Source organism: Tyto alba, unplaced genomic scaffold, assembly GCF_018691265.1.
Source record: "Tyto alba isolate M040663 unplaced genomic scaffold, T.alba_DEE_v4.0 Super-Scaffold_2, whole genome shotgun sequence".
Taxonomy (NCBI): Eukaryota; Metazoa; Chordata; class Aves; order Strigiformes; family Tytonidae; genus Tyto; species Tyto alba.
Window position 1 is genome coordinate 36,062,840 of NW_024881282.1, and position 19,052 is coordinate 36,081,891.

The window sequence follows — 19,052 nt, forward strand, 5'->3', positions numbered from 1 at the left end:
TCTAAACATTTTTGCATTAAAAATGTGAATGAATATTTTTAAAGGGCTTAAATTACCAGGACAGAAGTCTAATTTTACAGTGCAGTAACCTGGTCCTTGGTAAATGGCATCTTGAATGGCAATAATGGCCTGTTGAATCAGAACCTAATAATTTACCTCTTTGCTTCTTTCTGCTGCTCAGTACAATGATTTTCTGTAGTAATATAGTCCCCAGCTTGGATATATATTGTATGAGGCCTGTTTGATTTTTTTTTAACTGGCTGTATTCATGTGACACTCGCTGTAAATGTGCTTGTGTCCTTCAGTGGGTAGTGCTTGTCTGAATGGGAGACCCGATTGTCTCGCTTCCATTAGTTATCTATTTCTAACCTGTGTCACTCACTCCCTCCTCCCACATCAGAAATGAGGTAAAGTGTAGTGTAGCTAATCTTAAAATTTCTAAACCACAGAACTGTAAATGTTTCCAAATGTCTGGCTCTGGCTTATGGTGTAGGAATGTGAGGGATCGTGTTCTTGAGGACATTTGTACACACTTGGGAGTCGCATGATCAACACAGAGTGGAATAGGGAACAAACAGGAAGGACTGGACAGTCTTGAGGGCTACAGTATAGCAAGAGTGAAATGCACTGGAATGAAGTCCAGGGACATGCAGTTAAACAGGTCTACAGTGTCTGATTTGGAGCCACATGGTAGAACCCACATTAGATCTGAAAGACTTGAGCAGCAGAAATTGTTTGGAGAGTGCAGCACTAACATATTTCTATTTCTTCTAGCTGGTTTGGGTGACTTTGCACAGTCTGCTGGCCTGTATGGGAAGATTCTTTGTTACTTCTACTAATTGATCCTAAAAACAATGGGATTATCAGTTAGAAACAAAATAAAAAGATAAAAAGTGGGAGTATTATTTACTGATGTGATGACTGAGTCTTCAATATGAGACATCAGCATAAAAGGCAATTACGTTCCTAGGTGCCAGGCAGGATATTCCCTGCCAAGGCAGGGAAGTATCAGTATCATTGTAAAAGGCTCTACTGTGATTTCCTCTGTGTACAATTCTGCATATAATTCCAGTTATCCCAATTAAAGCAAAATGGAGTAAGAAAAGAATCTGATTGGTAGAGAGAGGGGAGAACACATTTTACCAGAGGAGACTAAGACAATGTAGCTTATCTAACCTGGCAAAATGCAGGCTGAGAGAACATAAAAGGTTGCCCTCTATTAAAACAAGAATGAGGGGAAAACACCCTGGCAGTAGGAGAGCTCATCAATGTAAAGAGCAACTAGGTATTAACTGTCCAGGAGCAGGCTTCAGCAGAAAGTATTGGTACAGCAAGGTTCTGCCCCAGCTTTCTCCCCTGCACAGGGAAAGCAAGAAACCTAACTCCTCTTCAGTGAGAGCATGATAGGTTCCTGAAAAGACTAATATGGAGAGGCTGTCTGGGAGACCAGGACTGGGACATCCCTTCCAGACTGCTGTTCCTTAATTACATCAAACCCCATGTAGGCACTCTGTTCTTCAGAATTAAAAGGACCTTAATTCAGTTTAGTTTAATTTTCTTCTAAGGGTTGCTTTAATTTGGAAGAACTGTGTCCATTCAAGGCTAATGTGATTTAATGAATTCATGCTAAACTCACAACTTTAGTTAATTTGAATTAATTTTCCCAATTGTTCCTCAGCAGACAACCCTTAAGACATGTAGTAGAAATGGCCAAGAAATCATGAGTGCTTCAGTCCTGCTTGTGATTCAGTTCTAAGCTGGCAAGTAGATTTTCTGACTGCAGAAGGCCTGAAGAAACATCTGGCCATGTCTAACACGCCTGTCACTGGAGATGTGCTGAGAAGGGTGTGAGCTTCCAGACGCTGTGTCTCGGCTGTCCTCTTGTGTTTCCTCTCCCTATCACAGGGGCCAAGCTGAGCAACTCAACAGCTTGGGCTTATTCTTGTTTGAAAGGAGTATTAGTACTGTCCCATGGGCAGGTGGATTGTGTGGGACTACCTGTCCCAAAAAGTGGAACTGGCTTTGGTTGCAAGTGGCATTTGGCAGTAGACCCAGGGGAGTGCTGGCCACTTGGCTGCACACTAAGGAGCTACCTGCAAGCAGGAAAAAAATATGTTATTTTAATTCTCTGCACTGCACTCTGTTGATTATTATTCCCAGCTTCCAGGAAAGAAAATGCATTTCTCTGTAATGCTGTTCTAAGGGGTTTACAGCTCAACTGTGATGGGTGGTGTTATTTCTGTTACTGCTGTTAGTTGGCTCATCCTTATTTGCTTGTTTCTGGGTGGCACATCACGAGCGGGAAATCGGGGAGCCCTAATCTGCCGGACTTTGGAAAGCATGTGAGGGGTCACTGCTGGCAGGTCCCGGGAGCGGCTGGGAGCGGCAGGAGGATTCAGTGGTGCAGAGCGCGGCCGCCACAGCCACCAACGCGCGGGAAGGGACTGTGCTGCCACAGCTCTGCACGTTGCCATGGAAACGAAGCTGGATCCTTCATCGGCATGTGTGTGTATGTGGACGTGAACCCACCCTCTGCTGTCCTTTTGGCCTCACCTTCTGCTGCCACAGTCCCAGCACGGTCATGGCTGCCCCACGCGCAGCGGGTGGGAGGGGAGCCAATGTGGAGGGACCCTGTCAGGCTGTGGGGTGCAAGAGAGGAAGAGTCCAAGGTGGGACTCAGAGAAAAGGTTTAAGATGTTCCCTGGGCCCTGGAGAGCAGAGAACAACCTCTGCTGAGGTGGTCAGCCAAAGGGAGCTTGAAGAGCAGGAAGCAAAGGGTAAGTCTCCCATGGCAGCTGGAAGCACCCTGAAATATTGGGGTGCCCAGGTACCGCAGGAAGGGATTGAGTCTCAGGGAGGTCATAGCTGCTTGGCATGGTTTGTAGGTAGCATCCAGCAGGCTAGCTCCAGGGGTGGTATAATTGTGTCATCACAAATTTAGCTCAGGGACTGTACTGAAACCACTCTTCAGCTTCAGGGATCCAAGATAATAGTTCTGCAAGGTGGTGTTGCACCTTGTGGGCGTACTAGGTTGTCCAGATTAGCTCTGTCATCTCTGACATGGGACTGTGGCATTACACAATCCAGGTGCGGAGCAGCGGAGGAACAAAATGCCGAGACAGACTCAATGTGAGTGATAAAGCATGGTTCCCTTTGTTGGTCCAGGGTACATATATTTATACAGACAACAATAATTATTATGCCTACTAGTCACTAGCTGATTGGCTTAAGCTCTAAAGGTCGTATTCGCACGGTCCACCTACTTGCAGTTAGCTTACAGCACGAGCTTCTCATAACACTAAGTTTCTCAGGCCACTATTTCTAATTCCTCTTAACCTGTTTTTGACACACCACCGTACACAAGGCCGAAGCATCCTTGACATTCTTCATGTATCAGCAGCTGCGAGCAGCTGCAGGCAAACCCTAGTGAGGCCCAGCATCAGCGAGGCAGCATCAGCCCCTAGAACAGGCTCTGATCGTACAACTGCTCGGTGGGCTCATGACCCTTGTCTCTGAGCCATTCTCCAACATCCAGGCATGGTTTTGAGAGGCCTGGAGATGCGGGGAGGCTGTTGTTGGGAAGTTAAAGCAATCATATAATGTACTTTAAACAAGCTTATGCAGATGTGGGTGAGCAAAGAGATCTTGCCTAGCATATTCTCTCTGCATTGAATATATCAGCTGAGAGAAAAAAATTGCTAAATGAAAATCTTTTCAGTTGTAACACCTAGACCATTCAATACCTGGAGAGGAGCACTTCAGGGAAAACCTAGAAGCTGTAGCAAAAGCTCTTGGCACTTCAAGAGGCAGTAATCTTCCTTCTGAGTCCATAAAGACTGCAAGATGCTGTTAAACTCTGGGGTAGTTTGGTATAAGCTGTAGGATGGAAGGTGTTGCCCACTTAGAGTCTTAAAAATCCCCTACCAAGACTCACCAGGAATGGAAAATGTTTATACCTACTGTCCACATCCCATCAGGAGGGATTATGACCAGCCTGCTTAAAGTTCTCCTGCTACTTCCATCTGAAATGCTGTTCATCTTTAGTTTAGACTGTAAACCATTGAGCAGCATTGCTGTGCACTGTTAAAATGTTGCTGCCAGTGTGCCCAGAGGACCAAGGGCTTCCTTTGTCAAAGTCCAAGACATACAATTGACCTCGTCTAAGGGAGTAAACTGCCCTATTTAGAGGAGCCCTGAGAAAGGGGGTTGAGTCCAGGTCCTGGAGGGCTTGCGTGATTAGTCTCTGCTGAAACAGATGCTGGTGCTTATGGAGTGAAGTGAGAATCTTTTGGGGACCCAACAATTTGCTTGTTGCATAGCAGTGAAATAGGGGAATTATTTAAGAGCAGTGCAAAGGCCCCCACAGCAGGCAGCTGAAGGGGAACTGAAAGGAGATTTATGATCCTCAACCTTTTATGTATGGATGGAGTATGTGCATTTTAAAACATGCAAATATATAAAAATATTGCATACTTTTCCTTCCTTGGGTATCCTGCAGCTACATTATAATGAAAGATTCCATGGGAAGGAAGGTCAGTGAGGGAATATCTGTAAAGGCTGTGTTTTCCCAATGATGAAGGGAAAGGTTCTGTCCACAGCCTACTGCTGAATTCACAAGGAGCCTGACCACATTCTAACTTCCACCTAGAGAGTATGGTGTAACTTTGAAGTTATTTGGATTAACCTGATGAGAGAAAGGAGAAAGAGATCTACCGTCAGCTCTTATAAATCACTGGGTAGCATAACCAGAGCAGCTGGCCACCAAAGCTGTAGAGCACTGGGTTGATATCTCCCATGCATTGTGCTTCATTCACCAAGCATGCCCACCCTGTAAGGCTGCGTGTCTTGAAGAGCATTGATGCCAAAGATGATGAATGTACATAGTTCTTAAACTCTGTTTCTTCTACTCTTCAGCACAGAGGAGAACGTCCTCTGAGATAAAGGGTGCGCAGTGACTGCTGCAGGCTCCTACGCAGTGCAGATGGATAAATAGTGTAGGAATGTACACATCCTGCATCCATTGAGATAATGAAAAGTTCGAGCTTCTTGCACTAGCCAGCAGACCTGAAGGAAAGGTTTTTCAGCTCAGTACTTCTCAGGAGGCAAATATTTAGAGGTTTTGCATGAAAAGGAGAAAAGGCACTTCTTCCTACTAGCAAAAATACCTACCCTGAAGCTAGATGACTGGAGCAATGACTTCTCAGCTTCTAGAACTGTGTATCTGCACCCTGAAATAAACATTTCTGTGGCTATTCCCTTCCCACAAGTACTGCTTCTTCTGACCTAAAGGAAATAGAGTTGTTTTTTTTTTTTCTTTTTTTTTTTTTTTTTTTTTAAAATCCAGATAATTTTAGTATATATTAATTTAGATGACTACTTGCCTCCATGAAAGATGAGACCTGAAGGATTGTACTTTGTCAGTAAGAATCAAATCTGTTAAAACCATGTCTCCAATGCTTTCACCCACAATTTGAAGGCATGCAAGCTCTCTTCCTCTGGGCTGTGGCCAGGGCTGTGTAGTGAAACAGCCTGTGTAATTCTTGGCTTCTCTCTGAGAGCACTAACCAGAGGCTTAATTGGGTCTGAACACATGTGTTGTATGTAGACACTGATCTTCAGTAAGTTTGGCCTGCACCATCAGGTCATTTCCTAGGGATCATTCTCAGATGCTAATCCACTTCAGGTGCTGCCAGACTGAGTTGGAGTGGAACTGGCATATTGGAATGAGGCAATTTGCCTGTCTTGAGCCACCCTGCACGTGTGTGTGTGTATGTATATGTACACCTGCATGCGCTGAAGAACCCGGAGGCAGCTGTGTACAGGAAGACAAGAAATGAGACAGGGTGATACAAAGTAGAAGGAAAAGACAAAGCACCACAGTCAATGGCTCTTCCCTTGCAGGAGCTGCAGTCTTGGACATGGCTTTTTCTTTCTCCTCTCATATTCTTATTTGTTAATCCTTTGTTACAGAACCTGGCCAGGCACTGTTCGGACTGAATAGCTCGTTTTTCCCCATCTTTCTGTAGCTCCTGCTGATGCTTCCATCTACTTCCTACTCCCCTATTGTGCTGGAGTGTGTGGTTAAAAAAGAGGACAGACAATGGGAGATACAGGAAAACAAGATGCATCGGCTTTGCCTTTGAGTCAGTCAAAGAGCTATTTCTATACCTTACATGCCTCACCCTGGCTTTTATGCTCTCAGATGCTTTTGTTACTCTTATTATTAACGGCCAGCGGAGGCAAATTCTTTTGCTGCTCCATCAATCCCTTTCTCTGCTGTGCTGATCCTCGACAGAAATCTCAGTGCCTCATGTGCATGTGTGATCTTATAAAAGATATGGCAGTTCAGTCACAGCCTTGGGTTTTGTTTAAAAAAGTACAAAGCCTAATATAGACAGAAAAATTTGAATTAAAGTACAAAAAGAGCATCTTATTTATTATGCTGCTGCTTTTAAGTTATGTCAGGGGCATGTTGAATATACAGATGGAACCTTCTGTTAATGTGCAGGTAAGTATAGAAAAAACAGTGAATTCAATTATGTGTGGTCCAGCACAAAGTTAAATTGACTAGAAATGGGCTGGTTGACTTTCATCGCCCAAGCAAAAAGAAGTACAGAACTGAAACTCATCACACCCTTATTGCAAAGTCAGATGGACTGATTCCCTGTCCCAAATTTTCTTCATCAGACCCTGAGGTTATGGATATAATGGTCCTTACAGAACCAATTGATGTAGCAACCACGAATGTGAATTGTTTCAGGAACTGTGGGGAGATTGCAAGCTCTAGCTCTGCAAGTTGCCTATGGTCCAGACTTTTACCAAGAACACCTTTCAATTCCTTTGAGTTCTGAAATGTTTCTTCCTTGAATAGGAGGTTTGACACAATTTCTGTCTCATGGCAGCAAGGAGTATGGCAAATGGCTCTTAATTATCAGGGCAAAAAATGAACTGAAGAGCTTTGGTTCCAATACAAAACAATAGGAAGCAATAATTCAGCAGGTGTGGATTTGGCAGAACATTCTGCAAATATTTGGATGGGCATGTGTGCATGCAGAGGACTTCATAGATTTGTGAATGTTTTTGTCTGTAAAGCCGTAGAAAACTTCCTATTGAGTTTCTGAGACTTAATAGATGTGAGCTCAAGAAGAACATTTGAGAAGGGAGCTTCTTTCCTTTCTAATATCTGTGTAAATAACTCCATGTGCTTTATTGGTCTCAAAGTCTCCACAGTGGGGAAGAGGAGAATCAATAATCGTTTAAAACTTTGTGAATCAATTAGATGAGCAAGACAGGCATGACAACAGCTTCCCGGCAGAGGCACTGCTCACTGGTTGATTAGGAAGGAGAGCTGGGTAGAGAGAAGGTAGGTGCTGTCATGCTTTCATCCATCCTGGAGCATGAGAGGTAACTAGCAATGGCCAAAGCCAGCTCTGATGGGGATCAGGCCTTCATACATGACAAATGAGGCTGAATATTGAAATCCTTATTGATTGTTCCAGCCAAGGACTCTTGTAACACAGTGACACAGTCGCTTTCCAAAGCATGGGCTGAATCCAGAGTCCAGGTCCAATGGTTCAGGAATCCACCTCTGGTACCTCTCCTTAGACTTAGAGAGTGCCCATCTAGATCTGAAACCAGGAGTGTCACCGTGACACTGCTTGCCAGGATTTGAACTAGTTCACTCTCCTGACATGGCAGCTCTACTGGACCTGAGCTGGAGTTCCCACACAGTGCTAATGCATGGATGCCGTAGGGCCAGCTCATGATTTCCGTGGCTCCTGTGGCCTGGTGCAGATATACACATTATGTGCTAATGAGGCAGCTGCTTTCCAGCAGTTCATCCAAACAGAAGTGAACCAGGGTACTGTTTCTTCGTTTTATGCCCAGGATCTTTTATACTATTGTGACAGCATAAGGAAGGTGGTAAAATCCCTCTTAAAATCCACTACACAGAGCTGCCTTCTCACCTGGTGCACAGCGAGGATTCGACATTGCTCCTGTCGCAGCAAAACACAAGTTAGAGTGAGTCAGGTTTGGGAGAGCTCAGGGCAGGGAGGCGGTGTACTCTGAGCAAGCAGTACCTCCTTTCCAAAGTGATAGGATCTGATTTGGAGGGTGCAGTGAAGGGTAGTGTGGATCCTCATGGTCTCAGAATGCGATGAGTATGAAATGGCTGAATGCTTACTCCCAGGCTCAGAAGGAGAAAAGATGGGATCACTTCTTTCTGAATTTTGGGGCCTTCTCACAGCAGGAAGCAAGTGACCTGTGCTAACTAAATAAGCCTGGCTGTATCTGTGGGATGTATCAGTGGTGTGTGAACACAGGGAAACAAAGGCAGCAGCACATATGTTCCACAGGTTCCTCTCACACCACAGAGCAAAACAGCTCCAAGAAGTGTGGAGGCAGCCAGGAACCAGACCTGGAGAAAGAGTCCTGGGTGGGCAGGATGAGGGGGAATTTTGAATTGACTCCTGCCTGCCCCTAGTTACCAGGCACAAGAGGTCCAGGCGGATGGTCTGTCAGCCCCCCTCCTCTTCCTGAGTATCTCTGCAGTCCCAGCAGGCTACTGGGGGATGAGCCCCTCTTTGGGGTGAGGGTAGCAATGCCCAGACCCAGCCTTCGCAGCTCCAACACCAGTGCAATGGGCTCCAGGGCATGATGTGGGGCCCTCCCCACTGGCTGCCAGTGTTGGCTGTAAGGAGCTTACGGCCAGGGCCGCATTACGTGTGTGTGGTTGCCAGGGAAACTCTGGGACCAAAGCAGTGGAGGCTGGACTTTTTTTTTTTTTTCTCTTTTTTTCCTTTTTTTTTTTTTTTTTTTTTTTTTTTTAATTTTAAAATTTTATTTTAATACTTAGAGCATCAATTATGACCCTCTTGGAGAAGAGGCAGCCAGGTAAGGGCCAGTGGGAAATCTGGAGTTTGTGTAATCTAGTCAGATCTCAGCTCTTGGCTTTGTCCCCTTGCTAGACAGCTCTCCCATTTTAAGTGTGGGTTTAAGGTTTTATTTATTTTTTTTTCTTTTGAGTAAGAGCATTGCCTATTTACTGCTGGGCAGAATGGCTGAGATTGAAGCTTTTTACTGCTCCTTGCCTTAAAGAAAGTGAAGGGCACATCTACACAGGCTTTGCCTTCAGCTGCTCACTCACTTGCACTCTGAGGTAAGCCAACTCTGATTGAAAGGGTATGTAAGCTATATGAATGTGTTTAAAATTATCTGAACTGGTTAATAAAGCCAGTCTTTAAGAACAGATTAAGTACTGGCACAATAATACCTTAACTACTTTTCTTCAGCTGAGGCCCAGCCAGCCCAGAGCATGGCACAACCAACTTCACTCTCTCCGTAAAGGCTAAATAAACCTTAGCATCATCAGGACTGCAGGTGCCACATGCAAAGACACAGAGCAATTAGCAGACTTGCCTGCAGAAGGTTAATGTTTAATTAAACAATGCAGAATTTGAGAGAAAGGGGGTATCGCTACTTCATGAGACAGAAGGGGAATGGAGGCCCTTACAGATACACTCTGACCTCCCCACAGCTGGGCCACAGTGAGAGGGGATCTTCAGGTCCTGAGAGGCTCAGAGGGCATTGGATGCAATGCTGAACTTCCAGGCCTTATCTAAATAGAGTCTGTGAACCTTTGGAGGTTCAGTTTATAATAAAGTTTGCTCATAATAAGAGACCAAAGGCATACTTGATGAAATGGAAGAGCAGTTAATTTAGAAATGATCAAAAGAAATAATATTCAAAAAATTTATTCAATGATATCTTGCCAAATACTGTGACTGGACTTTTTAAAGAATACTGGATGGTTTTATGGCTTCTATTGATTAATATGGCTATACCAATGACATTCCATTCAGCTTACAGTCAAAATTCAGTCCTTAGTCTGGAGGGTAAGACAGCCAGGAAAGAAGCCCCAGGCAAACACCATGATGTAATGGGATGGATGAGTAATGGAGCAGTCTGACTTTCCTCTGTTTGGGGCTGGCAATGTCAAAATATTAAGCCATCCTAGTGAACTTGTCTGAGCTGGTGGGACAGGAGAACTAGGCCTGGGCTGTCCAGATTGCCAGCATGGTATAACATGGCACCAGATGGGTGAAATCTATGCAGAGTGACCAGTGGTTTAATCCATCCATGTAAACTCATCAAACAAGGAAACACACACATGCGGAGGTGAAAATGGAAATGCAACAAGCCTGGTGTGAAAACTGTTTATCCTGGCAGCTTGCTAATTGCCATTTCCCCTCTGTGGAAAAATGCTGGCATCCAAATGTTATGCTCTGAGAAGCTGATATAGCGTACCATCATATACTAGCCTTCTTTGTCCAGTGATTGTGTATAAAATTCACGAATGGTGCACCCTCTCCTTAGCCAAACAATTTTTTTTTTTTTTTTCTCTGAATTGTATATGTCAGACAATGGCCCTGGTGTGTTTGACTCTCATCTTTTTGTTAACTGTATGTGGTATGGAGTGAAACCACCCCAAGATCAAGATTACAGAATCTAGGGTATCTTGTGTTCCCTCTGTTGCAGAATGCTTAGAGCAAATTATTTCTGTAGACCCTTAAGTAGAAAGTGGAAATCACTTAACTGTTTTCAGATGTTGAGTCATCTTTAATCAGAGACCTTTTTATTGTAGCTCTCAGGAACTCCATGGTGCTGGAGCACTTACACAGTTGTCCCTGGGCTAGGGCTCTGCAGCAGATCTGTTTCCACTTCTACAGAGAGATTAATGTCCAAGTCATGACTGGGATCTGTGTATATGTTGATACCTATGTGTATAGTTAATGTCATTATATATGTGAATATTGGTATATTTGTTAGTTTACCAGGGTAACAAAATTGAGCTACACTAGCAACTCTAGATTCATTATCGCAATTACTCTCAGTAATCACCAGGGCTTGTGGCTTCCAGACAAGACCTAGAGAGGCAACAACCATTCTCCTAATTGCCACAGACCTTCTTCTTTGGCCACTTGTATGCCCTGCCTAGCAGGGACCAGAAGGATGGCAACACATTCTCCTGTAAGAGAGGGCTCTTACAGCCCTCCACTAATTTATCATGGTAAATCCTGCCTGCCTTTCCATCAGCGGGGACACTGAACTGGGTCTCTCCCCTTCGCTCATACACCAATTTCTGCAATTGCTTCTTTGTAACCATCATCTCTGAGCCATGTATCCTTCTGTTACCTAAGGCCAGTGTGTTCAGTAGTTATTGTGAGAACAGGGGAGGGAACTGGTAAATGATACAGTTATGTAAACCAGGTTTCTGTATCTAGCGAATTTGAACTTCCCACTGACTGCACGTTCCCAGGGCCCTTCTAAGGATTTTTACCAAGAACAATCCACTCATCAATGAATCAGAGCACTGGGAAAGGATTGCAGGGGTTTATTTGCTCCATATGCTGTGCAAGCCAAAATCAGTAATAACCCAGGGAACCTGTTCCAGTAAGACAGGAAAGTTTTGAAATCCTACTAAATAGTATCAACTAGGAAGAGAGTTGTTGTGGTTTGGGCCTGATCGGCAACCAACCACCACAGCTAATTACCCTCCCTTCCCCCTCCCCAGCTGGGAATGGGGGAGGGGATTAGAGGGGTGAAGGGAGACTTGCAGGCTGAGATAAGAACAGTTTAATAATGGCAATAACATGAGAACAATAACGACGATGGGGGAAAACAAAAAGAAATATATAAACAGGCAATGTACAGCGTAATTGCTCACCACCCGCTAACCAATCCCCAGCCCGTTCCCGGCCAGCGACCCCGAAATACCAAGATCCCACAGTCGCAATCCTGGAAGCGAGAGAGCTCCTTCCCAACCACCCCTCCTTTATATAGTGAGCATGACGTGCCATGATATGGAATGTTTCACTGGCCAGTTTGGGTCAGGTGCTGTGGCCGTGCTCCCTCCCTGCTCCCTGTGCCCTTGCGCACGGGCAGGACATGGGGAGTCGGGGAGTCCTTGAAGTCTCGGTAGCAGCTGAAAACATCAGTGTGCTATCAGCATTTTTCCCATACCAAACCCAAAGCTAAATCCAAAACACAGCACTCATCTAGTCCCTGAAAAGGAATATTAACTCTATTTCAGCCCAAACTAAGACAAGAGTCATTAAGAAATTACATAGTTCAACGTTCTCCAACCTTACTTTGAGTAGGTTTTGCTGTGAATATGTGTATTTGTGGAAATGTGATCATGTATGTGTGTGAGAGATGCTGTTCTAGATGCCAATCCCACCACGGGGACATTGTGCTAGGGCTGTAGTGTCACCATGTTCTCAGTCCCTACTGCAAGCACTTAAGAAAAGGACTCACACAGGATGATGCAACACGTAATATTAAAACCAGAGTTTATTGTATTGAACTGTTGAAAACTAAATAAAAAAATTAAATGTGGGCAGAAAAAAAAAAGCAGGCAGGAGATCCTGACTCCAGACTAGCCTGAGGCAGTGATGCATTTGTGGTAAGAATAAACAGGAGTAAATGAACACTTAAGCAACAAAGATCCTGATTTCCTGTCAGATCTGTTATAACAAACGGGACTCAGAAATATAGAAAATTTAATTATAAGACTTTGAACTGTTGCGGTATTTTCCATCATGAACAATAAAACTCCCAGTGAATTAGGTATCCCATCAGGACTGTGACAAATAGGTACACAGTGGTGCCTCAATTTTGAAGAAAGAGAATACACAAGTAGGGAAATTAAGGTCTATGTTTTCCCTGAAGTTGTTTGGTGCTTGCTCACTCCATTTTGCCTCCACAAAATGTGTGGTGGCAGGGCCAAAGTGTAAATAAGAGGCAGCCCTATGTGATTTGTCTGTAGGTCATAGAGGAATTTTGCAAATCAAGACTGTACTAAAGACACACGAACAACTTTTCTTCTAAATCAGGAAAATGAGAAGAGGACTTTGGAAAGTGATAGTGGCCTGAGTCATTAGGATCTTATAGGATCCTCTTTGCAGACCAGAAAGGAAGGAAAGGGCAGGCCCCAGTTGTTAAAATATGGCTGCAGAGGAGGCTTAATGCAGCAGCAAATGGGGTTAGAAATACTGATGTTCTCAAAAGCCTAATAAAAAGGGGCTACTCCTACAGCAACATAAATTGTATTTCTCCTGCATCAGTGTGGAGATAGCATCCTAGAACATTTTGCAAGACCATGGCTCATTTCTCCAAATCCAAGAAGCAAACACATGCTCCTGACTTGCTCTTCACTTAAATTCCTCTTGCATAACTTGACACACCTGGCCCTGTGGGATCTGACACTTGGACTGGTGCTAAAGGAACTTGCTATCAGTAGCAAAAAGCTGTTCAGGGCCCAGCAACAGGAGGATGGTGCACAGAGCCAGATTGCATTCAGATAGGTTGCACAGAGGAAATGTAACACACTGATCTCCTCACTCCCCCAGCCAGCAGTTACACTGTGGTTTGATGGAAGGCTCTCTAGTTCTTCAAGATGACTGGTGCACTGGAAGCATTTTTGGGGATCCTGTATTCCTTTGCTTTAGGGATGTTCTTGAGCCTCCCCCATGCAGAGAAGCAGTTTTGCTCTGCATAATAAGATGTTGTTTGTAAGGCAGTAATTGCTTTTTGCTTGCCTGGGGAATCCAGAGAGGCTGTTAGGAAGGAACTTGTGAGAAAAGCACCCCAGGGACCTTTCCTGCCACAACTGAGGTAAATGGTTCATTAAGTGGCAGTGATTGGTTTCAACTGGTTCAGCTGCAGGAGGGCTCCTTGGGGAGTCACCTGCAACCTTACCAAGGTCCTGCATCCTGGGTGGCAGTAGGGAGGGCAGACCTGGACTTCATGCAATATCTGCATGGGCCTGGGTAGGCACTGGTCAACTTAGAATTGGTGGCAATAACACTTGGTCACTCTCTAAACCTTGTGCCACCTCCACAAACCCTCTTTCATCCACCTAGGAACTCACCAGCAACCAGTCTCCAAGAGCAGGCTTCACGGTGAGTGCTTTTGCACCTTCACCATGTGCAATGCATCCTCCTTATCTGAGGGGTTAAATGTGCAGGAGGGGGAGGCAATACTTGTCCCAGCAGCACTAAACTCAGAGCAGATTTTCTGTGGGAAGCCATCTGTCAGCTGGGGAGTGGTGCTGTGTCAATTGATCGGCTCCACCTCCAGCTCCTCTCTGCAAACTACAGATCCCTGACCTTGCAGGGTGACAATGAAGGAGTACTAGGATCTCTGGAGACATTGAGATCCTGTAATGGAGGATCTCTTTCAGACTGGATGAGGGACACCCTGTAGTATCCTGCTGTCTCTTGCAGCAGTTAGCTATAGGGAGCCTGAGCTTGCAGGTGAAAAGGCTGCAGGAGAAAGACAAGCTTTTCCTGTAGCCAGGGGATTGTATTTCACATGGATGATGTGCAATGTAAGAGACTTCTGCTTTGAACTTGACCGATCCCTATCCTAAACTCAAATCTGTCTCTCAGTGGCAATGTTGTACCATGTTTTGGCTGTTCTACACTGAAAAATGGAGGTGGATAGTGTGAAATTAATTCAGGAGAAAAATAGGAGTTTGTAATCTTCTGTAAAACCTTTAATATCCAGAGGGGTAAAATACTCCTTTTGGTCTTAGACTGAAATAAAGCAATAATGATTCTGTGGAGGTATATATGTGTAAAAATTGTAAACTCCCCTTAGATTTACCTCTAATGTAAAAGCTTTCACTGTAACACCACAGTGGGATCAAATTCCTGCTCTGTCTGATAGCCCTGTGGTTCTCTGTCAGTTCAGCTCCTTCTCTTTCTCCCTGACTTTCCATCAGGTGTGTTCAAAAAGGAGAGGAAGGAAATTGTGGTTCTCAGGTATTTTTCTTAGTTTGCTTTTTATCCCCCAAACAGCAATCACTAAGATTCCTGTCCAACTCTATCAGTAATTCTCCTGATTTATTATGAGAGGGACACTTTCTTCTACAGTTTTCTGTCCTTTCTCCCTCACCCCTTTCTTAGAATTCTGAGTGCTGAGTTGGTTAATGACTGAAGAACATTCAACTAGCCCAGGTATTGAGATGATCAGGTGCCAGGAGACATCCTGGCAAACGAAAAGCTGAACTGGCTTGTATCTCCTTAATGCTCTCATTTTAAATAGAACTTGCCTCTTACTGCTTCTATAATAAAAATGCAAGCAGTTGCTCAAGAGCAATTATTATATGCACAGCCAAATGGTCTGTGCTGTTTGATTTAAGGAGGGGTGCTTACATTTCTTGGTGTAGAGGAATTGTTTAGCTGGGTTGTGATAGAGCTATCTATTTGGTGTATTGATTTTTGATGTTCTGATATACTCTTGTTAGTGAGGACCCCCAAATTTTATCCTGGAGTCTTTGGGGTTGAATTCACTTCAACAGTTGGGCTGTGTGCTTGTGTGGAACAAACTGCCAGTGGGCACTTTAGCTGGAGCATCTGAACCTGTTTAAAATCACAGGGAGGGCAGTGCCTTGTGCACCCCACTGTCATGCCTAGTAACTCCCGCATGTATGTGTGTGTATGCAGCCTTGAAATACCAGTGGATTTACCATCTCCCATTCCCTATTTGTCACTGAGGAAAGCACCCGGTATTTTTTTCAGACAAGACTTCAAGACGCTGTTTGTCAAATGTTCCAGTAATTCAATAGCCAGGTCCTTCAGATCTTAGAGTCTCTGCTAGAAAGTGTGGAAATTTGCAGTCAATTCAGAGGTTCTTATACATAAATATAGAAAAGCTTTTGTTGAGTTTAATATAAAAATAAGCGCTAGTCATCAGTGTCGCTGTCTTGCCTTTTCATGTTACAGTAAGGCTGAGTCTTCACACTCTAGCATTCAGTTTGCTACAAGTGGCTTTCAAAGGCAGAGTGCAATGAAGGGTATTGGAGATGCTTGTTCAGGCTTTCTTCAGACTCTGGCAGATGCTGTGACAATAGTGTAATGTTTCCTCTGTCTTTCCTGATTTTCTCCATAAGCTTCCAATAAAAAGTATCTTAGTGGAAGAGGAAGTTCTTTTCTTGAGCACAGTTCTGGGAGAAGGGGTTGAATTCCAGGGATAGAGTATGAGCTGTTTGCCACAGATTGAGAGGCTCCTGTGCTGTTTCTGTTTTTTTGACGTGTCTCCAATTTGTTGCTACTTTATTTTTCTTTTTGTGTACATTTATTTTTCAGTGAGCAAAGAGCAGCCCTGAAAGTACTTTCACAAGTGGGTGGTGAGCTGTGTGGAGGAAGTGAACAGAGTTTAATCACCAAACCTTATAGGAGAGGTATGGGGACTTAGGAACAAGGACTCTTTCCTATAGGATATGACACCTAGGGAGTTCAGGAAAGGGAAATAAGCAGCTTAGGGCTGGGTGCAGGATCAGAGCTTTCTTCTGGAGTTACTGAGCTATGGCATATTTTGCCAGTAGAGAAAATGGCTATAGGTAATAAAAAACATAACTAAAGAAGGGATGGATGTATGGACAGATGGATGGATGGATGTTTAACTGGTGTCCTTGCTGAAAACCAGTATTACCTGCCAGGCTGTGGGAGAGTGAATTTGGTAGAGAGGTCTTCTAAATGTGGATGTCTTGAGGCATTTGCACAATGAGTTCCCATGGGTTTAAAACTCCTGACTACCTCCTTCTGGATCTCTGGTTCAGCTCTTCTAGCTTACTGAGAGAAGGTGGGACTGCTGTCTTATTTCTAAAAGTGATGATTGGATTTGGAGAACTTTCTTATTGTAATGGGAATCTCTGCTGATACAATTTAATTCTGCCTTTTGTTTGTTTGTTTGTGATCTAATCCTACTCTACAGAAGTCAGTTGGATTTTGCAGTTGATTTTCAAAGATGGATCGATCCATAAGAGAGCATATTGGGGAATGCTTTTTCCATTCCTTTCCATCATGAGTTGGGCAAAAGAAGGGATTTGGATTTTACTGAACTTGTCACAAATTGAAAGCCTGATATCTTGTGAAATCCCAGGACAGAAAAGGCTTGCATTGTGCCATTGGAGAGCTGAGATTTGTACAGAACTCTGTTGGAGTTTTGGAGGTTATAAAATAGTACAAGTTCTGATTCATGCAAAGATTAACTTGGTATGGTAGAATGATATGAAAACAATACCAAGAGAAATATTGAGCTGTCATTTCTCTAAAACATGGTATAAACAAAACCCATGATAGTTTAGAATTTTATTTTTACATTTTATTATGTTTTATGATGTTCTGAGACTAAGCCTTCACAGCTGTAGCACTTTGTGCTACTGCTTGCTTTGAGAGGAGCTTGCAATTGAGCCTTTCAAAGATATTTCTGTCCCAAGGTGTTGCCTACTCTAGTTGTGCTTCAGCCTGGATACTCAAACTAGATTGACTGTCCTAAACTAAATCAAAATCAAAGACATTGTGTATCCTGTTTATACTACATATGGTTAAGATAATTCCTGGATTATCATAGCTTTTAATTTCTGCAGCCATGGAATATTATATACATGTTCTCTTTTCCTGGCCTCACTTGTGTACCACTTGTTCTCTGTCTGTTCTCATGTCTAACATTTGAAACCTTTAAGAAATTTCGGCAACCTGCCTTTAAAAATAAAATAAGGACAGCTGGTCATAAAAAGGCTTTTACTTCCTTTCCACTTGCTTTACTTAAGTTTTAAATTTTAAAAGTTAAAAATCCTTAAATTCTGACCAAGACATGAAGTGTAAGATTCTGACTGCATGTCTCCCCTCCATGCTCAATGGGTTGACCAGGAATGATGTTTATTTTCTTTGACCTATTATTGTTTTCTTTTTCTCTCTCTTCCTCTCTTTGACTTCCTATTCCAGGATGAGTCATCCATGTTCTTCCAGTTTGGCCCATCAATAGAACAACAAGCCTCTGTCATGCTCAACATTATGGAAGAATATGACTGGTACATCTTCTCCATTGTCACTACTTACTTCCCTGGTTACCAGGACTTTGTGAACAAGATCCGCAGTACCATTGAGCACAGCTTTGTGGGTTGGGAACTGGAGGAGGTCCTCCTGTTGGACATGTCCCTGGATGATGGGGACTCAAAGATCCAGAACCAGCTCAAGAAGCTCCAAAGCCCTGTTATCCTCCTCTACTGCACAAAGGAAGAGGCCACCTACATTTTTGAGGTGGCCAACTCTGTGGGTCTGACAGGCTATGGTTACACGTGGATCGTGCCCAGCCTGGTGGCAGGGGATACAGACACAGTGCCATCCGAGTTCCCCACCGGGCTCATCTCTGTCTCATATGATGAATGGGACTACGGTCTTCCTGCCAGAGTGAGGGATGGAATAGCCATAATCACCACGGCTGCTTCTGATATGCTGTCTGAACACAGCTTCATCCCTGAGCCCAAGAGCAGCTGTTACAATACCCAGGAGAAAAGGATTTACCAGTCCAACATGCTCAACAGGTAAGGAATGGGGCTGGGCCAGCCTTACAAAAGAGGGGTCACGGAGGACCTCTAAGACCAGAATAATTCTTCTAGGGCATGTGATGTTTTGGGGCAGTGGGCGATGTTAGCCAGATCCTGGTCAAAGGGAGGTGTACTGATGGTGGGACCTGTGTTGCTGTGCATCATGAGTGCCAGTACTGTCACCCCCTTAGAAAGCCTCCATACAACACAGGGGGCAAGCCAGCATAAGGAAAAGAAACAACAAAGGTATAGTGGGAAAATTTGGGTATGGTCCTCGATGCACAATATTTTGCTTTTATAACAGTGCTGAACTTCTTGGAGCATCTTTGCATGAATGGGTCTGTAACTGTCAGGTGTTTTTTGCTGCAAGTATTGGGGATTTTTTATGCTGAAATGTAGAAGGCTCCAGGTTCTGTTCCAGGCACAAGCAGTATGTGAAATGGTGTCCTTTATAGGTGATGGATGTTTAACCCACCTGGAATAGTTGTCTGAGGACCATGTGTCATTCTGCTGTCCATTAGCCCTGAATTACAGGAGAGAAGGAAGTGAAGAGAGATCTGGAGAACTAAAGCTGCAGAAAGAGTTAGAGTCAGCTCCTGCTTTATACTGGAAGCCTTTAAAGCCCTTGGGTGTCTTAAGGATCCAGTTTACCTCA

General features: G+C 44.0%; 1 protein-coding gene across 2 annotated transcripts in view; it reads left to right on the forward strand.

Moving 5' to 3' along the window:
* The window catches only part of GRIN2B (glutamate ionotropic receptor NMDA type subunit 2B), a 204,536-nt gene that overhangs the window by 70,671 nt on the left and 114,813 nt on the right, over nt 1-19,052 (forward strand). For both annotated transcript variants that reach the window (XM_042793302.1, XM_042793303.1), the window contains exon 4: nt 17,796-18,394. In XM_042793302.1, the coding sequence (XP_042649236.1) occupies nt 17,796-18,394 (599 nt within the window). The remainder of the gene's footprint in view (nt 1-17,795; nt 18,395-19,052) is intronic.